At 40.1% G+C, this 21,735-nt stretch overlaps 1 protein-coding gene across 1 annotated transcript; it reads left to right on the top strand.

Moving 5' to 3' along the window:
* Positions 1 to 360: 360 nt before the first annotated feature.
* Positions 361 to 21,722, top strand: LOC143292775 (malignant fibrous histiocytoma-amplified sequence 1 homolog). The gene is made up of 6 exons (XM_076603339.1): positions 361 to 495; positions 4,035 to 4,158; positions 5,195 to 8,089; positions 8,668 to 8,914; positions 10,160 to 10,243; positions 10,953 to 21,722. The coding sequence occupies exons 3-6, from the start codon at positions 5,243 to 5,245 to the stop codon at positions 11,258 to 11,260; spliced, it is 3,486 nt and encodes a 1,161-aa protein (XP_076459454.1). The 5' UTR covers positions 361 to 495; positions 4,035 to 4,158; positions 5,195 to 5,242; the 3' UTR covers positions 11,261 to 21,722.
* The last annotated feature ends 13 nt before the right edge of the window (positions 21,723 to 21,735 follow it).

Raw genomic sequence — 21,735 nt, 5'->3', positions numbered from 1 at the left:
ACCCACATGCACAACAGATATGCACTGAACATGCAGTTTCACAGAGCACAAAGGTTCACAGGGCCAACGCGACACCGCCTAGTAGTAGCGGCAAATGACGAGCTCGTGGAGCTGCGGTGCCCGTCCGGGTTTATCCTCGGGGAGCACTTCGCTAGCCGAAATAAAGGTCCTTTTACTTTTTTTTTCTTTTTTTTTAAATTTCGCTGCAAAATAAAGATCCTTTTCTTTCTTTCTTTTTTTTTCGTGCTTTTCCCTGCAGATCCCCCCCTCCCCATCAGTGAATAACCTTTGATTGTGGTCCGTCAATGGAAAGAAGGAAAGAAGCCGCAAAGGGAGAGCACATCGGCAGAAAACAAAGGCCGGAAGTGAGACAGCTGACGTGAGAAAGTCAACACCAAACAAGTTGAAAACAGAAAAGTGTCTGGCTTCCCAACTTTCTTTTTTTTAGCCGGCATAAGATCCAGCACGTAGACACGGTAACAGTCAAACTGAACTGTACGTACCCCACCATCGTGTATTCCTACAGTTAAAAACAGGTGTTTGACTGTCAAAGGTTAAATATGATTAAATAATTATCATTGATGTGAAGCAGACGACAAATGACGTTGACACCCTAAATAGGTTGTACGTGAACTCTGGTGCTTTGATTCTTCAGGTTTACTCTGTTCAACTCGACTCATTGGATTCGCCCACAGAAAATAGAACAACCAAATACTTGAGCAAGAGATAAAAGGCTAACGATTGTTTCGCCGACATCGCTGGGGCAAAACACAGAGTACGTGACTTGTCACACGTATTCATCATGCTGAAACATACTCTGTTCAGATAGAAAGTACTACAATATTCCTCCTCTTCTTCTTTCCGTTACACGACCAACATCGACTTGCCGATGACCCTGTCGTGGTTCATGCATGCTGGGTATTTTCGTGTCTTCATAACCCACCGAACACTGATATGGGTTGCAATTGCGCCCGTCTTTACTTCTTCTTCGTTGTTGAGGGCCTACAATCATATAAATTGATTATTCTGGCAACGTAAACTGGGAGGGGGTATTTGGTGTATCTTGCTGATGTGAAGAAGAAGTAGAGGTGAAGGTGGCATCATTCCACTGCTGTTCAGGGGAATTGGGGGGTGAGGAGGGACAGAAGGTAGAGGGGTGGGAGTGGAGTGGGGTTGAGGGATAGTGCACTGGAAGTGTTGTTTACTGCCTTGAGACCCTTGACAAAAAATTGTCCAGCGTTTTAGCCTCCACCGCTGTTTGGGGCAGGCAGTTCCAGTCTATGGTGATTCTAGCTAAAAATGAAGAGCTTCTATACTGTGTTCTGGTGGTGATGATGGAATACTATTCGTTGTGTCCTTGGCGTTGGTGAGACAGCAGTGGGCTAAGTTTCCTTTTGAGGTTTGAACAGTGGGCTTAATTGGAATAAATTTTGTACAGCATCGAGAGCCTGGAGGTCTTTCATCGCTTCTCCAGAGAGGGCCAACTCAATGACTCTAGCATTTCGTTGACACTTGAGGTGTTCAGGTACCTGCCCAGGACAAAGTGAGCTACTCGACGCTGTACGACGCAGTCTGTCAGTGTTCTTCTCAGTGGAGGGTCCCAGACAGATGAGCCATACTCCAGCATGTGTTGATCACAATACAGATACAATTTCTGATTAAATGCAGCATTTTCTTCAAGTTGTTGCTTCGTGCATAACCCAGATATTGGCTGATCTTGATTTGTGATCATAGTAATAAACTCAAAATAAAACTTACACACTTTTGTGTTCCCACTACTTTATATGTGTCACATTTTGTCAGCCTATGTTACTTACATTTGAATAATTGATAACATCATCTGTGGTTCAGATTACAGTTGAAATATTTAACCCCTGTAGATACCTGACTTGATCTTGATTTATTTGTTTGCCAAGGATTCATAAAATGAATCAGTAACAATAGTTTTTATTTGTGCAGCCCAAAACTTAATAAATTCCACAGTTAGGCCATTGTTACAGGGCGCTGATCCATTTTTCATGTGATTTAATGTTGATCCTGTTACTTTTCCACTTATGGTGCCATAACATGCTGCTAGTTCCTCTTCATGTAAGTTTGGGAATTCAGTAAATTTGATAAAGTCACTAATTTTTTCTTTCATTTTCTCTTCTGCTTTGCTTGATATAGAGTTTTGCATTGTGTAGATCTGTGCTTGCTCTTTTAACATGTCAGACTGATTTGTGATAATTTCACCATTGTCTTTCTGTATTTGTATAATCATTGTGTTCTGTTTTGCTTGAGTTTTTTCTAAGCCCAGAGAATATCTTGTTATGTTCTCCACCTTCAACCCACTTAGCCCTTCCCTTTGTTTGTGCTCCCCTAGCTTTTTCCAGATATATTATTTCAAGTTTATTCTTTGTTTCTTTTTTTTATATATATTTTTTAAAGTATTTTGATTATCAGGATCTTGCGCATATTGGTGTTCAAGCTTTTGAAAATTATTTTGTAAATTTTAAAGTTCATTTTGCATGTTTTGTGATCTAAAATTTCCATATTCTGTACAAAAAGCTTTTATTTTGAATTAACACCAGTTCCATTGGTTTGTAAGATTTAAAATTCATCCATGAAATAGTCCACAAAATAGTGTGGATATGCACAAGCACTCTCTCTAGCTGCCAGTGGCATACATTCTTTTTATCTCTGTTTTTGTTTTGTTTTGGACTGGAGCGTCCATATAAAATGACTTTCCCTCTTTGTGTCAAACAGTTCCAAATTCCTCTGCCATCTTTAGTTGTTTGGAAAAAAACCCACCCATATACAGTTGTATCTTGGTGTCCACTGTTTATATATGGATAACTGAACCATCACTTATATATATTTGCTTATTACTTATTTTGTGTATTGGTATTTGTATTTCTTTTTATCACAACAGATTTCTCTGTGTGAAATTCGGGCTGCGCTCCCCAGGGAGACGCGTCACTATACTACAGCGCCACCAATTTTTTTGTATTTTTTCCTGCGTGCAGTTTATTTTGTTTTTCCTATCAAAGTGGATTTTTCTACAGGATTTTGCCAGGAACAACCCTTTTGTTGCCGTGGGTTTTTTTTACGTGCGCTAAGTGCATGCAGCACACGGGACCTCGGTTTATCATCTCATCTGAATGACTAGCGTCCAGACCACCACTTAAGGTCTAGAGGAGGGGGAGAAAATATCGGCGGCTGAGCCATGATTCAAACCAGCGCGCTCAGATTCTCTCGCTTCCTAAGCGGACGCATTACCTCTAGGCCATCACTCCACATAGGCCATCACTCCACATCATATGTAACATATTTTTGAAACTTGGTTTTTACATGTAATGAAGTGCTCTTATAATAATTTAATGAAGTAATCTGTTACAGTGTTAGTAATATATTGACACAAACAGCTTTGATGCGTGTATATTACTCTCATGTTATGCTATCTTACTTGTGATCAGATGGTGCCTGATGTAATGCAGGCAGGAAAAGAGACTTGGGTGGTTAACTTAATTATGTTATTGAAAGGAAAGAGAGGTGCAGCAGGGTGATCACTTTGTAAGGAAGTGATGGCACAAGAAGAAAACAAAACTGTTATGAACTGTAACTGGATGCTGTATATCACACAAGATTGTAACTTCAAATTTAAAAAGAAAACGGTAGTTATATGTGAATTTCACTGGGGGGAAAAAAGTTCAGTTTTGAAGTAATTATTCAGTACTTAATAATTAAAAAAAAAAGGTATCAAAGATATGTTATTTTCCGTTAGCATTCCTGTGCTGTGGATTCTACATGTGTAGATGGTTTACTTATTAACTTTTCAAAAAAGAATTTTAACAATCAAAGTCAAGAAGCAGCCACATTCCATTTTGAGAGACAATGTACACCAGATTTGTTTGTGTTTCCAACATGCATGCATACACGTACATTTGCACACGCATGCACACACACACACACACACACACACAAATATAAAAAAAAAAAGTTGATAAGGTATTGATATGTATCTGATCAACAGTGTGCTTTGGGTATGATTTCAGACCCTAACAGACCTCCACATGTACTGATTTGCAAGATAGAAAATCTCCACCACAAACCCACGAGAGATGTGTGGAATCTGACCATGGACCTTAAGGATGGAAGTTCAGTGCACTGACCACTCAGGTATTGTAGAAATTTTCATCATGACCTGTTCTATATTCGTGATGATCAGTGTGACAGAAAAATGAGTGGAGCTAGTCATTTAAAATCCTACCAGAAAATATGATGTTTTTTTTTCAGCCTTAACCATTTAAATCCTCTGGTGAGTTATGTTCTGGGTTTATCTGATGTAATATGACAGCAGGTCCAATTTTCTCTTCCAATTTTTTTTCCAGTTTAAACATAATTTTTGTTTGACAGGCTTTTGTCCTAGCAGGCTAGTGCTATGTTAGATGATAAGTTTCATCCCTGTTATGTCCAGAATGCAGTTGGCTGGGCTCCAAGCCAGACTGATCTAAACTGAGTTTGTTTGCCACAATCATAACTTGAAAGATGCCCAGTATCACATAGTTCTGAATCTGAACCTGTATAGTGTATATCACAGGAGCCTAAGATAGGACATTTTGTGGAACGGAGCACTCAAGAGCAGCAAGGGTGTTCCCACACTTGCAATGTATATATTCTTGTAATAACATTAACTGGTCACAGATGTGTTTGTTTCTCAATGTTAAAAAAGTGGAGAATAAATGAGGAATGCCGGTCCACTGGTGAAATACTGATACAAGGCATTCTGCCCAGAATGTTATGGCAGTTTGAAGTGTTGCAGTAGTTTTAATGAGAATGTATATTGATTGGTCCTAAGGGATTTTAATGCAGCAGTGGAACATTTCTGCTGTTATTTAGAGTCTGAATGCCACGATTACTTGACTGGAATATAATGCAGGCAGTGGAACATTTCTGCTCTTATTTATAGTCTGAATGCCATAATTACATGACAGGAATGCAAGATCTTCTCTTAGGTATGGCCTTGCAGCAATCTCAAATCATTCAAAAGTTCTTGTAGAGCAATGGCATTTGGGTTTTGATAAAAGAAAAAAAAAGAATCTAGATATGGTTGTGTATACGTACTAGCCCTCCCTCTCTCTATGTCTTCCCAATTTCTCACACCTTTATTAGAGTAAGATGGCACATTACCAACAAAAGTACTTGTCGATTTCAGACTGACTGAAAGGCTCCATATTTACAACAGACAGCTTTAGTCATCACCATGGCAGCAGCAGAGGAGCTGGAACAGTTCATGGAGAATGATGAGGATGGGAACACTAAAACATTGAAGGTCCCTGAGGGTGCCTTTAAGGGTTGGGTGCCACGTGTTTTGTACAGTTACTCCCTGGATACCCTCCACCTGCCTTTTCTTCGCCTCCTCAGCTTTCCTGTGGGAGGTACTGCCCTGGGGAACCTGACCTCCATGAAAACATTTCATGCTGTTGGAAACTACCTGTGTCGCTTGCCAGCATGTTTTGTGGAATGCAGGCTTATTGTCAGCTTGGACCTGTCCTTTAACTACTTCACAGAAATCCCTCATCCTGTCTTCAGCCTAGTCAATCTGCAGGAGCTGAACTTTGCCTACAATGACATTGAGCATGTTGGTGAGGATATTGGGCAGCTGGTGAACTTGCGCTTCCTGAATCTAGGTGGAAACACTCTTCAAAGTTTGCCTGAAAACATTGCCATTTGTGAGAAGATTCAGAAATTAGATCTTTCTGGCAAATTTTACCCCAGAGGCAAAATGAAGGATTTCCCGCAGGGTGTCTGCTCACTTGTGGATCTGACAGAGTTGGATCTGAGCTGGCAGCAGATTGAAAAGATTCCAGATGAATTTGGCAACCTGGTCTGTCTGGAGAAGCTCAATTTGAAAGGAAACCGTCTTGTACATGTGTCCTCAGAAATGAGAATGTGTGTCAAACTGCAGAGTGTAAACTTGGCAGGAGCTCTGAGGCTGTGTTCACAGATTCCTGCTGCTCTCTTCAGCTTGGAAGACCTGCAGTCACTGAACCTCAGTGACAACTTTTTCACAGAAATCCCTGAGGAAGTGTTGGGTCTTGGTCATCTGACTACATTGAACATGCAACGCAATGCTTTGCTGAGATTGCCAGATAATCTCTTTCAGCTGCAGAATTTGAGCCATCTGGAATTAAGCGAAAATTACCTGGAAACATTGCCAGCTGCTGTTGGCAGTCTGAGCTCATTGATCCACTTGGGACTTGACAGAAATCGTCTGACAGAAATCCCTGATGAACTTTGTCAGGTGACTTCTCTTGTATCATTGGCTGTGAGTTCCAACCAGTTGAGCAGCATTCCAGAGAAGATCCATCATTTGTCCAAACTGCAGTTCCTCTCATTGGAGAACAACAAATTGAAGGAACTTCCTCTTTTGCTGGATCGTCTTGAAGGACTAGTGGAAACGGATGGCCTTTCCCTTCATGGGAATGATCTCCGCTCACCACCTCAAGCAATTTGTGATCAAGGCATTGGCCCCCTCTTCCACTTTCTGAGAGAGTTGAGAGTGAGTGAAGCTACACATCGTCGTAAGATGATCCTGATTGGAGCGGTGAAGGCAGGCAAGACCAGTCTGCGAAATGCACTGATGTTGGGCCGGTCCAAGTTGACTGAAGAGCATGAACGCACATGGGTTTTAGAGCGGCACTTGTGGGAGCCAGAATCAAAGTTGCGTGTCCAGATTTTGGACTTAGGTGGTCATCATATCTACCAGGCTGCCCATCACATGTTTCTCACTCCTGAAGCTCTTCATCTGCTGGTGTTTGATCTCAGTTGTTACTCTGCTGCTCTGTTTGATGAGTTCATCAGTCACTGGCTTGATGCCATCATGGATCGTGCACCAGGAGCAACCATTTTGCTGGTGGGCACTCATTCTGATCTCTGCACCGAAGAAGAAGTGGCTGACAAAAGTAGAAATGTTATTGATCGAATACAGAAAGAAGAGACAGCAAAGCTGAAAGAGCTACAAGATGAAATTGATCGCTGTCGAGTTCTGTTAGAGCAACCAGAAAGGAAAGAAGAAGGAGGGGGAACATTTGGAGATCTGGGTGTTGAGCGTCTGCAAGAAAAATTGAGCTATCTGGAACGGATGCAAAACAACCGCTGCAAAGTACCAGACATGGTGTATGTGGTGAGCTGTGCGGAGGGGCTGGCAGGGGTGGAAGACCTGAAGCAGGAGCTTGTCACCATCGTCAGGACATACGAGGACCTTGTGTTACCTGAATCCTGGTACAAGTTTTTGTTGGAAATACAAGATGAGTCTGCTCCTATCCTTAGCATGGAACAGGCCAGGAATATTTTTGTGTCTGTCATGGCCTCTGTTAAGCAGTCTCTGATGAGCATAGGGGTCTCTGCTGACCGCAGTATCTCCATGGTCCTGAAATACCTGCACGCTACTGGGGAAATTATCTGGTTCCATGACAACCCACGCTTGAACACAATCATTTTCCATCGTCCAGAAACTTTGATTGAGATGCTTCGAGCTGTCTTTCGTCATGACTTTGAGAGAGTTGTCCAGTTTGACCAAGTTGTTGGCAACAAAGTAGGACTGTCTGCTTCCAGATTTGAGATTCTCAAAGAGGACTTTGTTCGTCGAGGTGTCATGACATATGAAATGCTTCACTTCACCTTACTGCATTTCCACCTGTCCTCCGATGCTCTGGACATCTTTGTGTCTCTGATGCTGAAGTTTGATCTGTGTTACGAGGTGACCAGCGACAATGACCCATCACGGGTGGGGTCTGCCCATATCCTGCAGTTCCCATGGTTCTTTGCCAAAGAGAGTCCCCCGAATCTGTTGAAGATCTGGCCAGCGGAGATACCCCCCAACACCTTTGAGCTACGCTTTCAGGTGACGTTCCCCAGGTCTGGACCTCCCTATTTCTTTGAGAAGCTGTCAGTACGTCTGCAGCAGCATGTGTCAGAGAGGCAAAACTGGAAGCACGGGATCCTGGCTCGTCTGAACCACTCTTTGTTGTTAGTGACGCGAAAGTGCCATGTGGCAGGGAACTGCACCATCATCTCTGTCTGTGCCAGAGGATCCACAGATTTACAGGTTGGTATTATGCTGTGTTGTTACAATGTTATGCTGCGATTCCTTTAATTAAAAAAAGAACAAAGTTTTGTCTTATTTAAAAAATAAATGTGGTACTATTGGAAGATTTTTTAAATGTGCATATTTGAACTTCTGCTTGTGCATACACATAATGCTGACATGGGAGACTGAAAAAAATGTACCTGTGTCTTCCAGTCATCGTACAAGTTTAGACCATGAACCTTAATCACAGGAGAGAAGTCACATGTGTTTACCATTCAGCTGTTGTGCTTGTCAACCCTTTGACTGTTATCAACATACTAATTATTGACAGTAAATGAAAAAGGAAAAAAAGTGTCATTTGTGTTTTCCATGACAAAATGAACTTGAAGTCACAACATGTGCTTCAGCACCATATGGAGCAAATCATTGGTCAATAATTGAAGAAATATGCAATTATCAAACATGATATTAAAAAAAAATTATTCTATAGATATTGATTTAATGTTAGCCATGTACTTATGTAGTGTTCCTGAGAAAAGGCATACACTCTGGGGGTACAAACAGGCTGCAACAGTGGGCTGCGTGGGTCTGTGCAGGAGTTGTGGTTCCTGCTGAAGGAGACTCGGAAGGAAATGCTTCAGCTGCTTCAGGACTGGCCCTTCATTCAGCCTGCCTTCAGCCTCATCTGCAGCCACTGCTTGCTACGTCATTACCCTTCCCCCTTCTCCTACCCCGGGGAGGTGATGGGCATGGCCATTCCTCGGGGCATCTACGTCGCTCGCTGGTGTCGCAAGTATGAGGAGGAGACAGTGCCTGTCTGCTTTGTCTATCCTTTGGATAAAGGTATGGGGATACATATCTGTATGTATATATTTATATTTATGAGAGAGTGAACAAAGTGTTCAGATACAAATGCACACAATGCGCATGTTTGAGAATCTGAGAGAGCGCGAGATTGAGAATGTGAGAGAGGAGGCAGTCGAGCCAGAGCACTGAAAGAGAAAACAATAAAGAGAGCAACTCAGATGACGTCTGTGTATGTTTTATTCATCCGAGTGCGACAACATTAGCAGACTCCACTCAACCACGGTAGCACCACACGCCAACATTACATATAACTGAATGATAATAATAGTAATGATATGATGATTTGTAACTGTTGTTGTGAAACATCTTTTTTGAAGGAGTGAATAAATGTAGAGGAAACTGCAAGCAGTATTTATGATACAGTCAGACATTCAGAGTGTCACAGTGGAGGTTTCATGGAATTTGGTTGCAAATTAATAGTTTCTTTAGAACATTAACAGGTTTATTTGTGTGTGTAAAATGTTTACAATATTTCATATTTCATTCGTTTATTTGTTTATAGTCTGTTCATCAAAGATGATGATATTGGACTGAAAATAAATGATATTATTATTATTATTTGGATTATTATCATTCCTGTCATAATGATGATTGTTAGTATTAATTAGAAATCGACATTTCTGTATATTTGAATGAAAATGGGGGCGGTTGAGGTGGAGGGGGGGTGGGGGGGTGGGGGGAGAGACAGACAGACAGAGAGAGAGAACAGAATGTGGAAAAGATAGAGTACAAAATCTAAAATGCTAAAATGGAGAGGGTGAGTGTCAGTGATTGGAGAAAGAAAAAACATAATATTGGAAGGGTGTGTGTGAGAGGCGGGATGGGGGAAGCAGGATTTGGACAAAAAAAACCAAACAAACAAAAAAATCAATAATTAAATATTGTAAGCACTACTTCTGTAGATTATTATTTGGAAAGAGGTTTATGTGGGGACCTACAATAAACAACCAATTGGACTATTTAACACATAACTAGCTAACTTTAATAAAGACCAGTTTGAAATATATAACATTACAATATTTCATTTTGTCTTTCTATGTCTTTCCAGCAGACTGTATAGTATTTATCCATACCATCTGAATATATCATATCTTGAAAAATATTAAGTCCTGTGTCCTCATTATGAACAAAAGAATCCAATTTCAAAATTAAAAAAAAATGTGTACTTGCATTTATAGTAAACAATTACATGGTGTTTTCCCTATATGTGTGTGTGAGCAGATTACCAAGATGACATTCAGAAGCACATGCAAGCAGCCACAGACTTCTTGCAATCAACCCAGGACAGCACAGATGGTCCACCTGGTCAGTTTCCCTGTGTTACTTTTTGTGTTTTCTTCTGTTGTTAGGGCTAGGAAATGCTTATGGTGGGAGACTGTCAGCAGCGAGTGTATGTGCATGCATGTGTGTTTTTGTGTTGTTGTTTTGTGTGTGTGTGTGTGTGTGTGTGTGTGTACGCACACGCATATGGATGGGCATGTGTCTATACAACAGTTTAAAGTGTATGTCCTTTGTAATGTAATGATGATGGATTTTGTATTTATATCATTTGACTGTAACTTGATGACGGAGTATGCACACATCCTTTAACTGTATGTAATGTAACAATGAAGGTGCATTCTGTGATTTACAAGTTGTCAGCCACTCAATTCCTTCAGTGGTGCTTGTGAGTGAGTGTGCTTTGTGTACATGAGCACAGTCAGATTGATGGAATATGCGTCCCACATCACACCAGTGACAAGATCACTGTTGATAAAATGTGTATCCCACATCACACCACTGACAAGATCACTGTTGATGGAATATGTGTCCCACATCACACCACTGACAAGATCACTGTTGATGGAATATGTGTCCCACATCACACCAGTGACAAGATCACTGTTGATGAAATGTGTGGCCCACATCACACCAGTGACAAGATCACTGTTGATGGAACATGTGTCCCAGATCACACTGGTGACAAGAGCACTGGCCTGCATGATCAGTATGCGCACTGTGTCTCCTGTCACAGGTCTGCTGTCAGACGCAGGGCTGGCCTTCTTGGCCACACGGCTGGGCTTCCAGTGGACCAACCTCATGGCTCTGCTGGGTGTCACTTCAGTCACCATGGAACAGAAGCAGATGTCCTACCCCAACAATGCCTACATGCAGATCTTGGAGACTCTGAGGCACTGGAGCAGAATGCCCCCGCAGGGTGACGGAGACACACACGACATGAAGGTTCGCCAGCTCCTGAAAGCTCTAGTCGCTGATGGGATTGAGAACTTCGAACTGGCGGAGGAGATACAGAACAGGTTTCATCTCCAAACTGATGAGTGAGGAGAAGAGTGAGACGTGTGTGTGTGTGGCTGGGTGTAGTCAAGCCTGTTACTAGTTTTTCATTGTGGTTTGTTTTGCAGGCAGTGTAATCCAAAGTTCTCACCATTGCCTCACTTATCCTTTGCTGTTTATTGTATGCTTGGTGATATATATCATAGATATATATATATATACATGCAGCTGATTTGTGAGACTGGTCTTGGTTGTTACTGCATTCACCATTCTTCCAGGGAATTTTACATCTTGTGCTTTACTAATCCGTACATGGTGTAAATATATTTTGCCAATCATCAGCCATTTTTCAAGTCCTTCAGACAGTTGTGTTTACTCTTTACAGTTGGCGTTCAAAAAGAAGGAACAATGTTTGTCTCCACATTTAAATATTACATTTGGTGGGCATCAAAATCTGGCAGTTTTAAGTGGGCTGATTGGTTCTGCTGTGCATTTACTTTTGTAATTTTATCTGCCCCCGCCCCCCACACCCCCCTGCAAAAAAACAACAACAAATCTCCCCAAAATATGGCATGAATTAAAGAAAAGGTGATTTTGTTATGTTCTCTGTGGAGGAGAAGCAGTTAAATGTTAATGCATAGGTGGGGTGTTTTTCATACCTCATTTTGAATATGGAAGAGTGTAGGTTCTGCTTTGTCTGTCTGTGTGTGTATGCCCAGTGTATGTATGCATGTGTGAAGGGTAAGAGAGGATGTTTGAGGGTGTTGGTTTTTATGATTTATTGTATGGCATGTGACCTAGCCACTGTACATGTAGGGCAGTTGAAGTCCTTGTTGTACATTCACGTATGTAATGTATTGTGACATTCATGCTTCAAAATGGATTGCTGTTCATCAGAAGTGCAGGACTTTCTTTAGTGTGGTTTTGCAGTAAACTGTGACCTGGAAAAGAACTTCTGTATCACTGAACATGTCAAGCAATGGATCAATAAATAATAATGATGTACATTTATATAGCACCCTTTTTCTTGAAGAGCTCAGGGCACTTTACCTTAAAGAAAAAAATACAGATTACATAAATCATGACCACTTTTTCTCAAACCCCCTCTTCCCCCTCCACTCTCCCTCTCATTCACCATGCATCCAAAGTGAGTGGATAAGGATGGTATTGGAGAAGAAGGAAACTGAGAGTTCTTATAGGTAGGCTATAAAAAGATTTTTAATGAAGAGCAAAAGGCAGAGATAGGATCAGATGCATTGTTATGATGAGGAAGGGTGTTCAAGATATGAGGAGCAGCAAAGAGGAAAGAACATTCACCATAGATTCTTGCATTGATGCAAAGGAGTTTCATAAGGTAAGTCCGAGGAAGAGCGGAGAGTTCTTGAGGGAGTGTAAGCACTGATTAAGTCAGAAAGATAGGTAGGTCCTGTTGAGTGGAAAGTAGAATAGCAGAGACATGCAACTTTGTATTTGATTCTTGCTTCAGTAGGGAGCCAGTGAAGAGTACAGAGGTGGGAATAAATGTGATGAGTATGTGGGAATCTCAGAGTCAGATGGGCAGCATTGTTTTAAAGTTTTTTAATTCGCTGAAGAAGAATATATGGATAGCCTGTGAGAAGAGAATTATAGTAGTCTATTCATGACAGCACAAAAGCAAATAAGAGAAAATAAGAAAAGAAATAGGAAATTAGAGAAATCTAAAGCACAAGTTCCATATATACAACACAGAAATCAATGATAAGGAACAAAAATAGACCATGCTGTGACAACAGATGTGTGGATGGGTTCATTCAACATACATTGTGATTCTTTTATGTATCATATATTTGTTAGTCTATTTAGTGAAGCATTGATTTATCATATGCAGAGGTTGAACATGTTTTATCCTTTCTGTGCTACACTGTCCAGAAACCTGATCTGAAATAGTGGGAAATTCTGGGAGAGCTGATCTTTATTCATGTGCACAGCAAATCTCATGTTGGCTGAAGAAACCTGTTTCATTTTCTGTTTCTCAAGATGTCATTGCGTTCGGACAAATCCATATATTTTGCACCACAAGTGCTAGGTAGATGCCTGACCAGCAGCTTAACCCAATGCGCCTAGGCAGGCCCAGAGTGGGTGCATGTATATTTGTGGGCAATTCAGAGTGGATTTCTTTTGCAGAATTTTGTCAGAGGACAACACATATGTTCACATGGGTTCTTTTTTGGTGTGCCAAGTGTGTGCTGCACATGGGACCTCAGTTTATTGTCTCATCTGAATGACCAGATGCTCAGTTTGATTTTCCAGTCAAACTTGGGAGAAAGGGCAAGAGTAGGATTCAAACCCAGATCCTCACGCACACTGTATTGGCAGATAAGTGTCTTAGCCATTCTGCCACCTTCCTCCAAAGAATCCAGAAGATTACTCAAAATGAATTTGTTTACAATTGATATAACAAGTCAAAGAAAATGGTGTTGAATTTAGTCATGAAGGTTAAAATGTTGTGGAACTGGTCTGAGAAGAGAACTGACTGAAGGAGTTTAATACTACAATAGGTGCCATGCCAAAGTCAGGCACTTGACTCTTTCTTCAGAGATCGGGGTTTGAGGCCCTGTTTTGGCATGTTGTTTTGTCCTTGAGAATGGCACTTCACACTGATTTTTCTCACTCCACTCAAGTGTGAATAGGTACCTGACTTTAGTTGGGGAGATGAAATGGCAAAATAAGAGGATTTGGCCTTGCCTTCCTATGTGGAAGCCTAGACACAGCAGATCTGAATTCACTGCCATGATGGCCATAAAAAATTTTTTTAAAAAAAGGAATCTTTGACGTTTATAACGCTTCTGAAATACAAAAAAAGTTTGTGATTGCTGCTTTAGGAAAGAAGAGAAGAGGAATCTGTATTTTGCAGTGCACATGCCATTCCCGTTGCTTTTTTCTTCTTCCATTCGTGAGATAGTTTCAGGGTATAATGCTGATGAGTATGACTTACACTTAGCATCTGGTCAGGTGAATATAACCTGTCAGTTTATGGTTTCACAATAAAGTCTTTTTGTTGTCTCCTGCTACCCTCCACCCTACCCCAATGCTATACCTCATTCTCCCCGCCTTAGGTTGTCCTTATATGTTGAAGTGGTCAGCATTTTTTTGTTTGTTTGTTTAATGTCTGCTGATAAGATATTTTTTATCTAAAAAAAATTGATTTTAATGTATAATTCATAGCGGTTCTCTTGCATCTTGTTTCAGGCATGCCAAATGTCTGCTTTTCAGCTGACTTTATTTTTTTCGTTTTTATCACAGAGATTGTCATTATCACTTTTTTCATGCTTGTCAAAATATGTGGAGATACTGTTTTTTGCCTTCAGCAGAACACTACAGGCAGCCAGTATTGTTTGTTATTCTGCTGCATTCAGCGCTCATCATTCCCCCACCTCCCCACTACCCCCTTCCCAGTTTCTGGGTTTCAGGTAGTGGTTGATCCCTCCTCTTCTCCTACCATCACCACTAGTTTTGATGAAGCAGATATGTTAATACGTGAAGAAGTCATGGTGTACACTTCCCTTCTCTCACCCCCAGGCCAGTACTCAGTTTCCTACTTTCTACATTCTTCTTTTCTCAGACATATCAGAGGTTTACAGGCCTGTCTGCAGCTATCATTTCACTATTTCATGTATGTATGATAGTCACTTGTGTCCAGCTGTGACCATCAGAACAGCAGAGAAGGTAACTGTTGTCCCAACTAACTGAGCGAGACTTTGATAAAAGTGGAGAGTGTCTTGCCAAAGTTACATCCCCGCTGTCTCAGCCATTATTGTTTAGAGAAATACCCACATGCTATGAGCTATGCATTCTTTTCAGTATATATATGGGTTGGGTTTTTTTTTTACGAACAATCACAAATTTGATTCAGTTCTCTTATTTCATTTTTGACATGCAGTTCACTTTAAATGTTTGCTGTTAAGTAACATACACTCAAAGATACTTCAACGTGGTCATTGATTGAATCTTCTCTTTGTTGAACACTGCTTTCACTCAAAGCATGACTAAGATAGTTGTGTGAAACAGTGTGGGAAGTGATTACTGTTTGTCAATGGTGACCAGGAACCTGAATGCATAACACAGTTGAGAAATCTTTTGTAGGATATTGCCCAGAGTTGTGAACATTCCAATTCTGTACAGTTTAAATTCACTGGAATTAACCTTGTTGCCTTTTCTGTACAGTTTGAACTTTGGACTTAATCTTGATGCATTTGTTTCATACTCATTATTAAAGAATAGCAGCAAGTAGCATGGCAGATATGGACCTGTTTATGAATTCTGAAGAAGTAAGATCACAGTAGTATTACCATTTGTCTTTTCAAAATGAATCAGAGTCAAAATCGTTATTATATTATGCAAATGGACCTGAGATTAGTCCCCCTCTCACTGTTTATGAACTGTGCTTAAATTTTCATACATGAAATGGACTTGGAGGCATAGCTGCAAACAGTTTTCTTTTTCTTTTTGTTTAAGCTGTTTATTTGAGGATTTAAAAATGTTTTTACATGTTGTCTGTTCGCTGTCAGACTGTTTAAAACTGGAGGAGCTGCGAGTGAGAATTGATTTTGCTTGTAGACAGATGTGTATTTTGTGTTGTGGAAGAGTGCATTTATGTGTAATGATTTTGATTGTAGGCAGATGTGTTTTTCACATTGTGGAAGTGTGTGTTTATGTGTGACAGTTTTTTTTATCCTTGGTCATGTTGGCTAGGCCATGGTCTGTAGACCACAGTAGTATTTTAATGTTTTCAACAGTTGCATACACTAGACATGTGGATCAGGCTTGGTGTCAAATTAGATAAATTATGATTAGATATATCCGCTGTGAGATCTTTAGTTATCGTAATTACTAAATATACCTTTGTTGAGTGACCAGAAGATACTTTACACAGGGTTGCTGGTAGAAATCAAAGGTTTTGGGCAAAACTATTTATATCAAATGCTGTGTGATGGAAACATCTTTCCAGTTGCTCCTTTCAATTGATGTATATCATGCATCCATGTTTCTGGTAATATATTTATCGTTGTTGAAAAGTGTCTTTTTTCAGGAAATACAAGTACTTTAGGTTTCAAATTCTGTTGTAGTGATTGTAACACGCCATTGTAACTTTCAGGGTGTCAGTTGACTTTGTATTTATTCATTTATTCACATAAAACTGGAGTATTCTTACAAACCGAGCATGGTGTGATATGATTGACTTGATTTTTATGAGCTCTTTCAAAATTCAAACATCTGAATTAAGTCATGTCAGATCAGGCAGCATTGGGTCAGACAAGTCTCTTGGAAATCTTTTTTCTTTTTTTTTTTTGTTTTTTTCTTCCTAGAATTCCAGTAGAGCATGATAACAAATAGCAGTGATACCTTCCCACACTCCCATTTGAAGCAAAAAAAGGAGTGATAGTTGTCATATCACATGGGAGTTGTGAGAGTTTTCCCACACAGTCCCTTCTCTGAACACCTTGCATTGTAGCTGTAATTTATAAGCCCCCCCCCTCCCCGATCCCCTCCTCACCCCCAGCCCCCCACCCATCTGTCATCTCTGTGTTATAATTGTCTGGAGTGAAAAATGTAAAGAATTAGCTGTCCTGCTGAACCAGCTGGATTAGTTACATTTACTGAATAGGTGAACATGATTTTTGTTTATGTTAAACAAATATCGAATAATGATAATACTAACATTGTGTGTGTATATATATACTGTGTGTATGTGTATATGTAGGGGTGCTTTAGGAAGGAAAATATTTGTTGTTGGGTTTTTTGGTTAGTCTCACCTTAAAACTGTCATGGATAATATGAAACAATTCAGAATTAGTTTGGTTAGCTCATTCTGTAGCATACTGATTCTTTTATTCTAAAGTAAGATGATGAAACTGGTGATGAAATATACAGCTTGTACATTGGCCCATGGGCTTTTATGGTTAGTTCTGATAAAAATGCTGTGAACACCATAGTGTAATATCTTGGCAGTACTGAACTTCGTCATGTTCAGATCTCAGTTGAGAATATTCTATGGATATCTGCAATACAAATTTTTATACAAATTTTTCCTCCATCAGATTCGGACTGAATTTAAAACATCATACGTGTATTTGCAATGTTTTTTTTTTCCAGATTGTATATCAAAACTCAAGTGAACTGAGCCACAACTGTGCAATATCAGTGCAGTATTATGATTTAATAACGTCATTATAAACACTCATCTGTTCTTTTCAACGGGGAATTGCAGTATTGAAAATCAGTATGAAAGTTCTGGTATTTTTGTTTGTTTTTCTTGACAAACAAATGAAATCATTTAGAAAATTATATACTGATTGATTCTGTTCACATGTTAAACTGAAACAAAATTCTTGGTCAATAACTAAACATTCTGAAATTATTTTGTTTTATTGAAAGTTTTGTTATGTGCCTAATTTTGATTTCGGGTTATGAAAAACAGTATAAAAAATCATGAAGATTCTTAACATTTATCACTGTGTTCACATTTGTCATTTTTTTATTTCTGTGTAGAATTATAAACATAGTATCAGGACCAGTATTTACAACCATGTGTATACAGTCACACTAAAACATGGCGGAATCATGTAGCCCACACTGTATCTGATCTCTACATTTGATGGATTGCTTTAGTTGTATGTCATGATTAGGATGATTTCTTTTCTGTTGAACAAGTTGAGACCTGTGGCCTAGTGCTGGTGAAATGAAAGACATTGATGTGTTGACAGTGAGTGGAATACAAAGCACTATGATGAAGTAGTCCGCCCTGCACACTTGTACTGTCTCCTCCCCTAGTACACAGCTCTCATTGACATGCCTCACTCAGCATGGAGTGTTAACTGCGACCAGTTAGCTTGCTTGTTGTAGTGATCCCCATTAAACTGAGTGTAAAATCTGCACAGCTCTGTGGGGGTGTGCTGTTCGTATTCCAGAACCAAGCTCATTGAGGAACACAGTTATGTTTAGACAGTGTTTGTTGTTCATTTAGTTGAGTTTTACAAAACTAGAAATGAGTGCAATGATTTCACATTCAGTGTGTAGGAAACTAAAGTACGTAGTGGTTTGAATAGATGTGGCTGAATGATGAACTACTTTGTGGTGAAGAAATCTGAAGCTCACTTAAGTAGGATGGCTGTGGATGAATCTGGTTGCATCATGATTTATGGGTCTTCTTCACAGAACTGGACGTCTTAGGATGGGGATTAAGAAGGGAACAGGACTGGGAAGAAGTGTTCACTGATACAGAAATTTGAGTGAGATAGATGTCATTCACTGAAAAGTTAAACAAAAGTCATCATGAATTTGAGGATAAACATGAAGGCAACAGAGCGTGTTTTCACTGATATGGCTCTGACCTTCAGAGATGCTTAGTTGCCCTGTGGGTGGGGAAGGGCATTTGAAAAAAATTATGAACATCTTCAGGTGTGTGTTAAATATTGACAGAGGTTTTCAATCATTACAGTTTTCTGCTCGTTTTGAATGTTCCAAGACGACCTTGTGATCTGCTGGGCAGGAGAGGGGTTTTTTTTTTCTTTCACTTTATGTTCACCCATTCAAGGCAGCATTGGCAGGGGATGTCTATGTATCTTTTGTCTGTACCGAGTTAAGACCAGGGTGCCCTTCTTGTCAGTCCTGTAGATCCTTCTCTCCTTCCCTTCACAAGGAGAAAGGGGTGTGTGTTTGTCATCTTAAAATTTCCTGTCAGGGTGGTTGTCATGCCTTCACATGGAAAAAAGGTTGTTTATGTGTTTCGCCACACAACTGGAAAGTGCTGTCTTTATTGCTGAGCAAAATGTCTGGTTCAAGATGCTATATGTGTGTGTATATTGTATGTATTTGTGTGTTTGCAAAGTTGTCCAATAATTTTGGAACATGTTGATATGTTTTGGTACTTTCAGAGGATTTTCAGTTAAACTGTATGCAGTGACAATAAAGTGTCTTAGTTTAAGAATATAAACACTGTTTGCAAAGGCAGCTGGTATCTTAGCTGTCCTATCGAAACCTTTTCTACAAGCGTGGTATCTGTTGTGTTTCTCTGATGCTTGGACTGGCTCATCACACATGACTCTGATGCCGTAATTATTTCATCAGTGACTGTAAATGACGAACTTTCTTCTGATCATTCTGCAGTTATTTTCTCGCTTAATACTTCAAAACCTACCAGAATAAAAAAAATTTTTAAATCCGTTACTCATCACAACCTGAAATCTATCAACATCAAAACTTTTTCTTTTCAAGTTGCTGAAATTTCTTCCTTTACTGACGTCTCAACACACTACAACACTGTCCTCTCTCAATTGCTTGATGTACATGCACCCCCCACCACCCGCATGCTGCCTGATAGGCCTTCCGCCCCATGGCACACACAAGACATTCGAATCCCAAAACACAAGTGTCGCCAATTGGTACAGTGATGGTGATCAACAAAACTGAAAGTCCACAAATCTTCCGAAAACAAGTAAACAAACATATGATCTCATTAGCGAAGCCAAACTACTTTTCTTCTCAAGTTCTCAATATTGTCAACTCATCCCTTCTCACTGGAATGTTTATCCACTTTCAAAACTGCAATCGTCCGGCCTCTTCTGACGAAACTCAATCTTGACTCGAATATTTTGAAAAACTATCGACCAGTCTCTAACCTTTCTTTCCTGTCCAATCTTCTTGAAAAAGCTGCCCTGAAGCAGCTCAGCAACCACCTTTGTTTCAAAAATCTCATTCACCCTTTTCAGTCTTCCTATCATGCTGACCACAGCACTGCACTGAAACCACTCTCCTCCACATCCTGAACAATCTACAGCTAGCGTCTTTTCTTGCTCTTCTCGTCTTGTCAGCCATCTTTGACATGATAAACCATTCAATCCTTTTCCCCGTCTCATTAACATTTGGTATCAGTGGCACTGCTGTCAGTTGGTTCAAATCATATCTCACCGACCGATTCCAGTCTGTCATAGTTGACAATTGTCAGTGTGAACCCGTATAAGTCAAACACGGAGTCCCACAGAGATCTGTTTTAGGCCCTGTGCTCTTCACACCGTACACTGCTCCTCTTGCTGAAATTATCAACCACAACAATGTCAGTCATCATTTTTATGCTGATGACACTCAACTTCAAAAAAGTGATGCCCCTGAAAATTTGTCCTTGCTCTTGCAAGAAACATGACTGCTTCCTGGACATTCAAAACTGGATGACTCTAAATAAATTACAATTGAACTCAGACAAACCTGAAGTAATCATCATCAGAACTAAACAAAACCATTCTTCCATTACAACCGATTCATTCAAACTTGGCAGTACATCCATCCCTCTTTCCAGCTCAGTCAGGAACCTTGGCGTTGTCCTTGACAACACACAGTCCATGCAAAAATTTATCAGTCAGATCTGTCAGTCCTGCTATTGTCGATTATGGAGCATTAGTTCCATTCAGAAATATCTGTCCATCGACGCAACACCTTGACTTGTTTCTCTTACTCTCTCACCCCTTGACTACTGTAACTCTATTGTCTGGTTTGCCTGCTTCATCCGTTCAGTCCCTTCAGCGCATACAAAACTCTGCTGCCCGACTCGTCCTGAGAAAGAAAAGATCTCGGCACATCACTCCTCTTTTGCATCATCTCCATTGGGTCCCTGTCTCACACACAATAAAGTACAAGATCAGCACTCAATGTTATAAATGTATTCACAAGTCTGCTCCTTCCTATCTCTGTGGCTGCCCTTACCTCTACACCCCATCTCGCTCTCTACAATCGGCTTCGGATCCACTCTGCGCATAGCCAGATTCAAACACTCCACTGCTGGCTGCCGTTCTTTCTCTGTCTCTGGACCTTTCATTTGGAATGAACTTTCTCTTCCGCTTCATCAGGTCTCAGTACTCAGCTCTTTCAAATCTGGCCTTAAAACCCATCTCTTTCCAAGATAGTTTCACAAGTTCCGAGTTATGTGAGCGTGTGAATGACTGGTGTGAAGGCGCTTTGATTTGTCTCTGCGCAAAATTCAGCACTATATACTTATTATGCACAATTTAAGAGCAAGAGGAAAGTCTCTGGTAAAATCATCTCAAATATTTTCAGTGGTAATGTTGTGGATGGCATTTTTCAGTCATTTAGCAGGGAAAATGGATTGGTGGTGGAAAAAAAAACACAGCAAAAAACAAAGACACAAAATTATCTGGGAAGGAGACAAGAAAGACAAGTGAGATGTTTGAAAGCTTTATCTTTCAATTATGGAAATTAACAAACACAAAGAAAAAAGAAAGGTGTGATGTATATAGATGTATATGTATGCATATGTGTGTCATGCATCTGTAATGAATCATGAAATGATAGATTGTTGACTAACAGTAGTATGTTTTAGTTGATGGCATCAATCATGGTTTTTATGAAAATGATCCTGTTTCAGCATGTCCGAGTGTCTGACTCACAAAAAAGTATGTTTACTAACATGTTCAGTGGATGCAAATGAAAATTCCCCATTGTTGGAGATTACATAAAATAAGACTCATTTGGAT

Source organism: Babylonia areolata, chromosome 18 (assembly GCF_041734735.1).
Source record: "Babylonia areolata isolate BAREFJ2019XMU chromosome 18, ASM4173473v1, whole genome shotgun sequence".
In the NCBI taxonomy this organism is placed as follows: Eukaryota; Metazoa; Mollusca; class Gastropoda; order Neogastropoda; family Buccinidae; genus Babylonia; species Babylonia areolata.
Note: the sequence above shows the minus strand (reverse complement) of the source record. Positions and strands in the feature narration are given on the sequence as shown.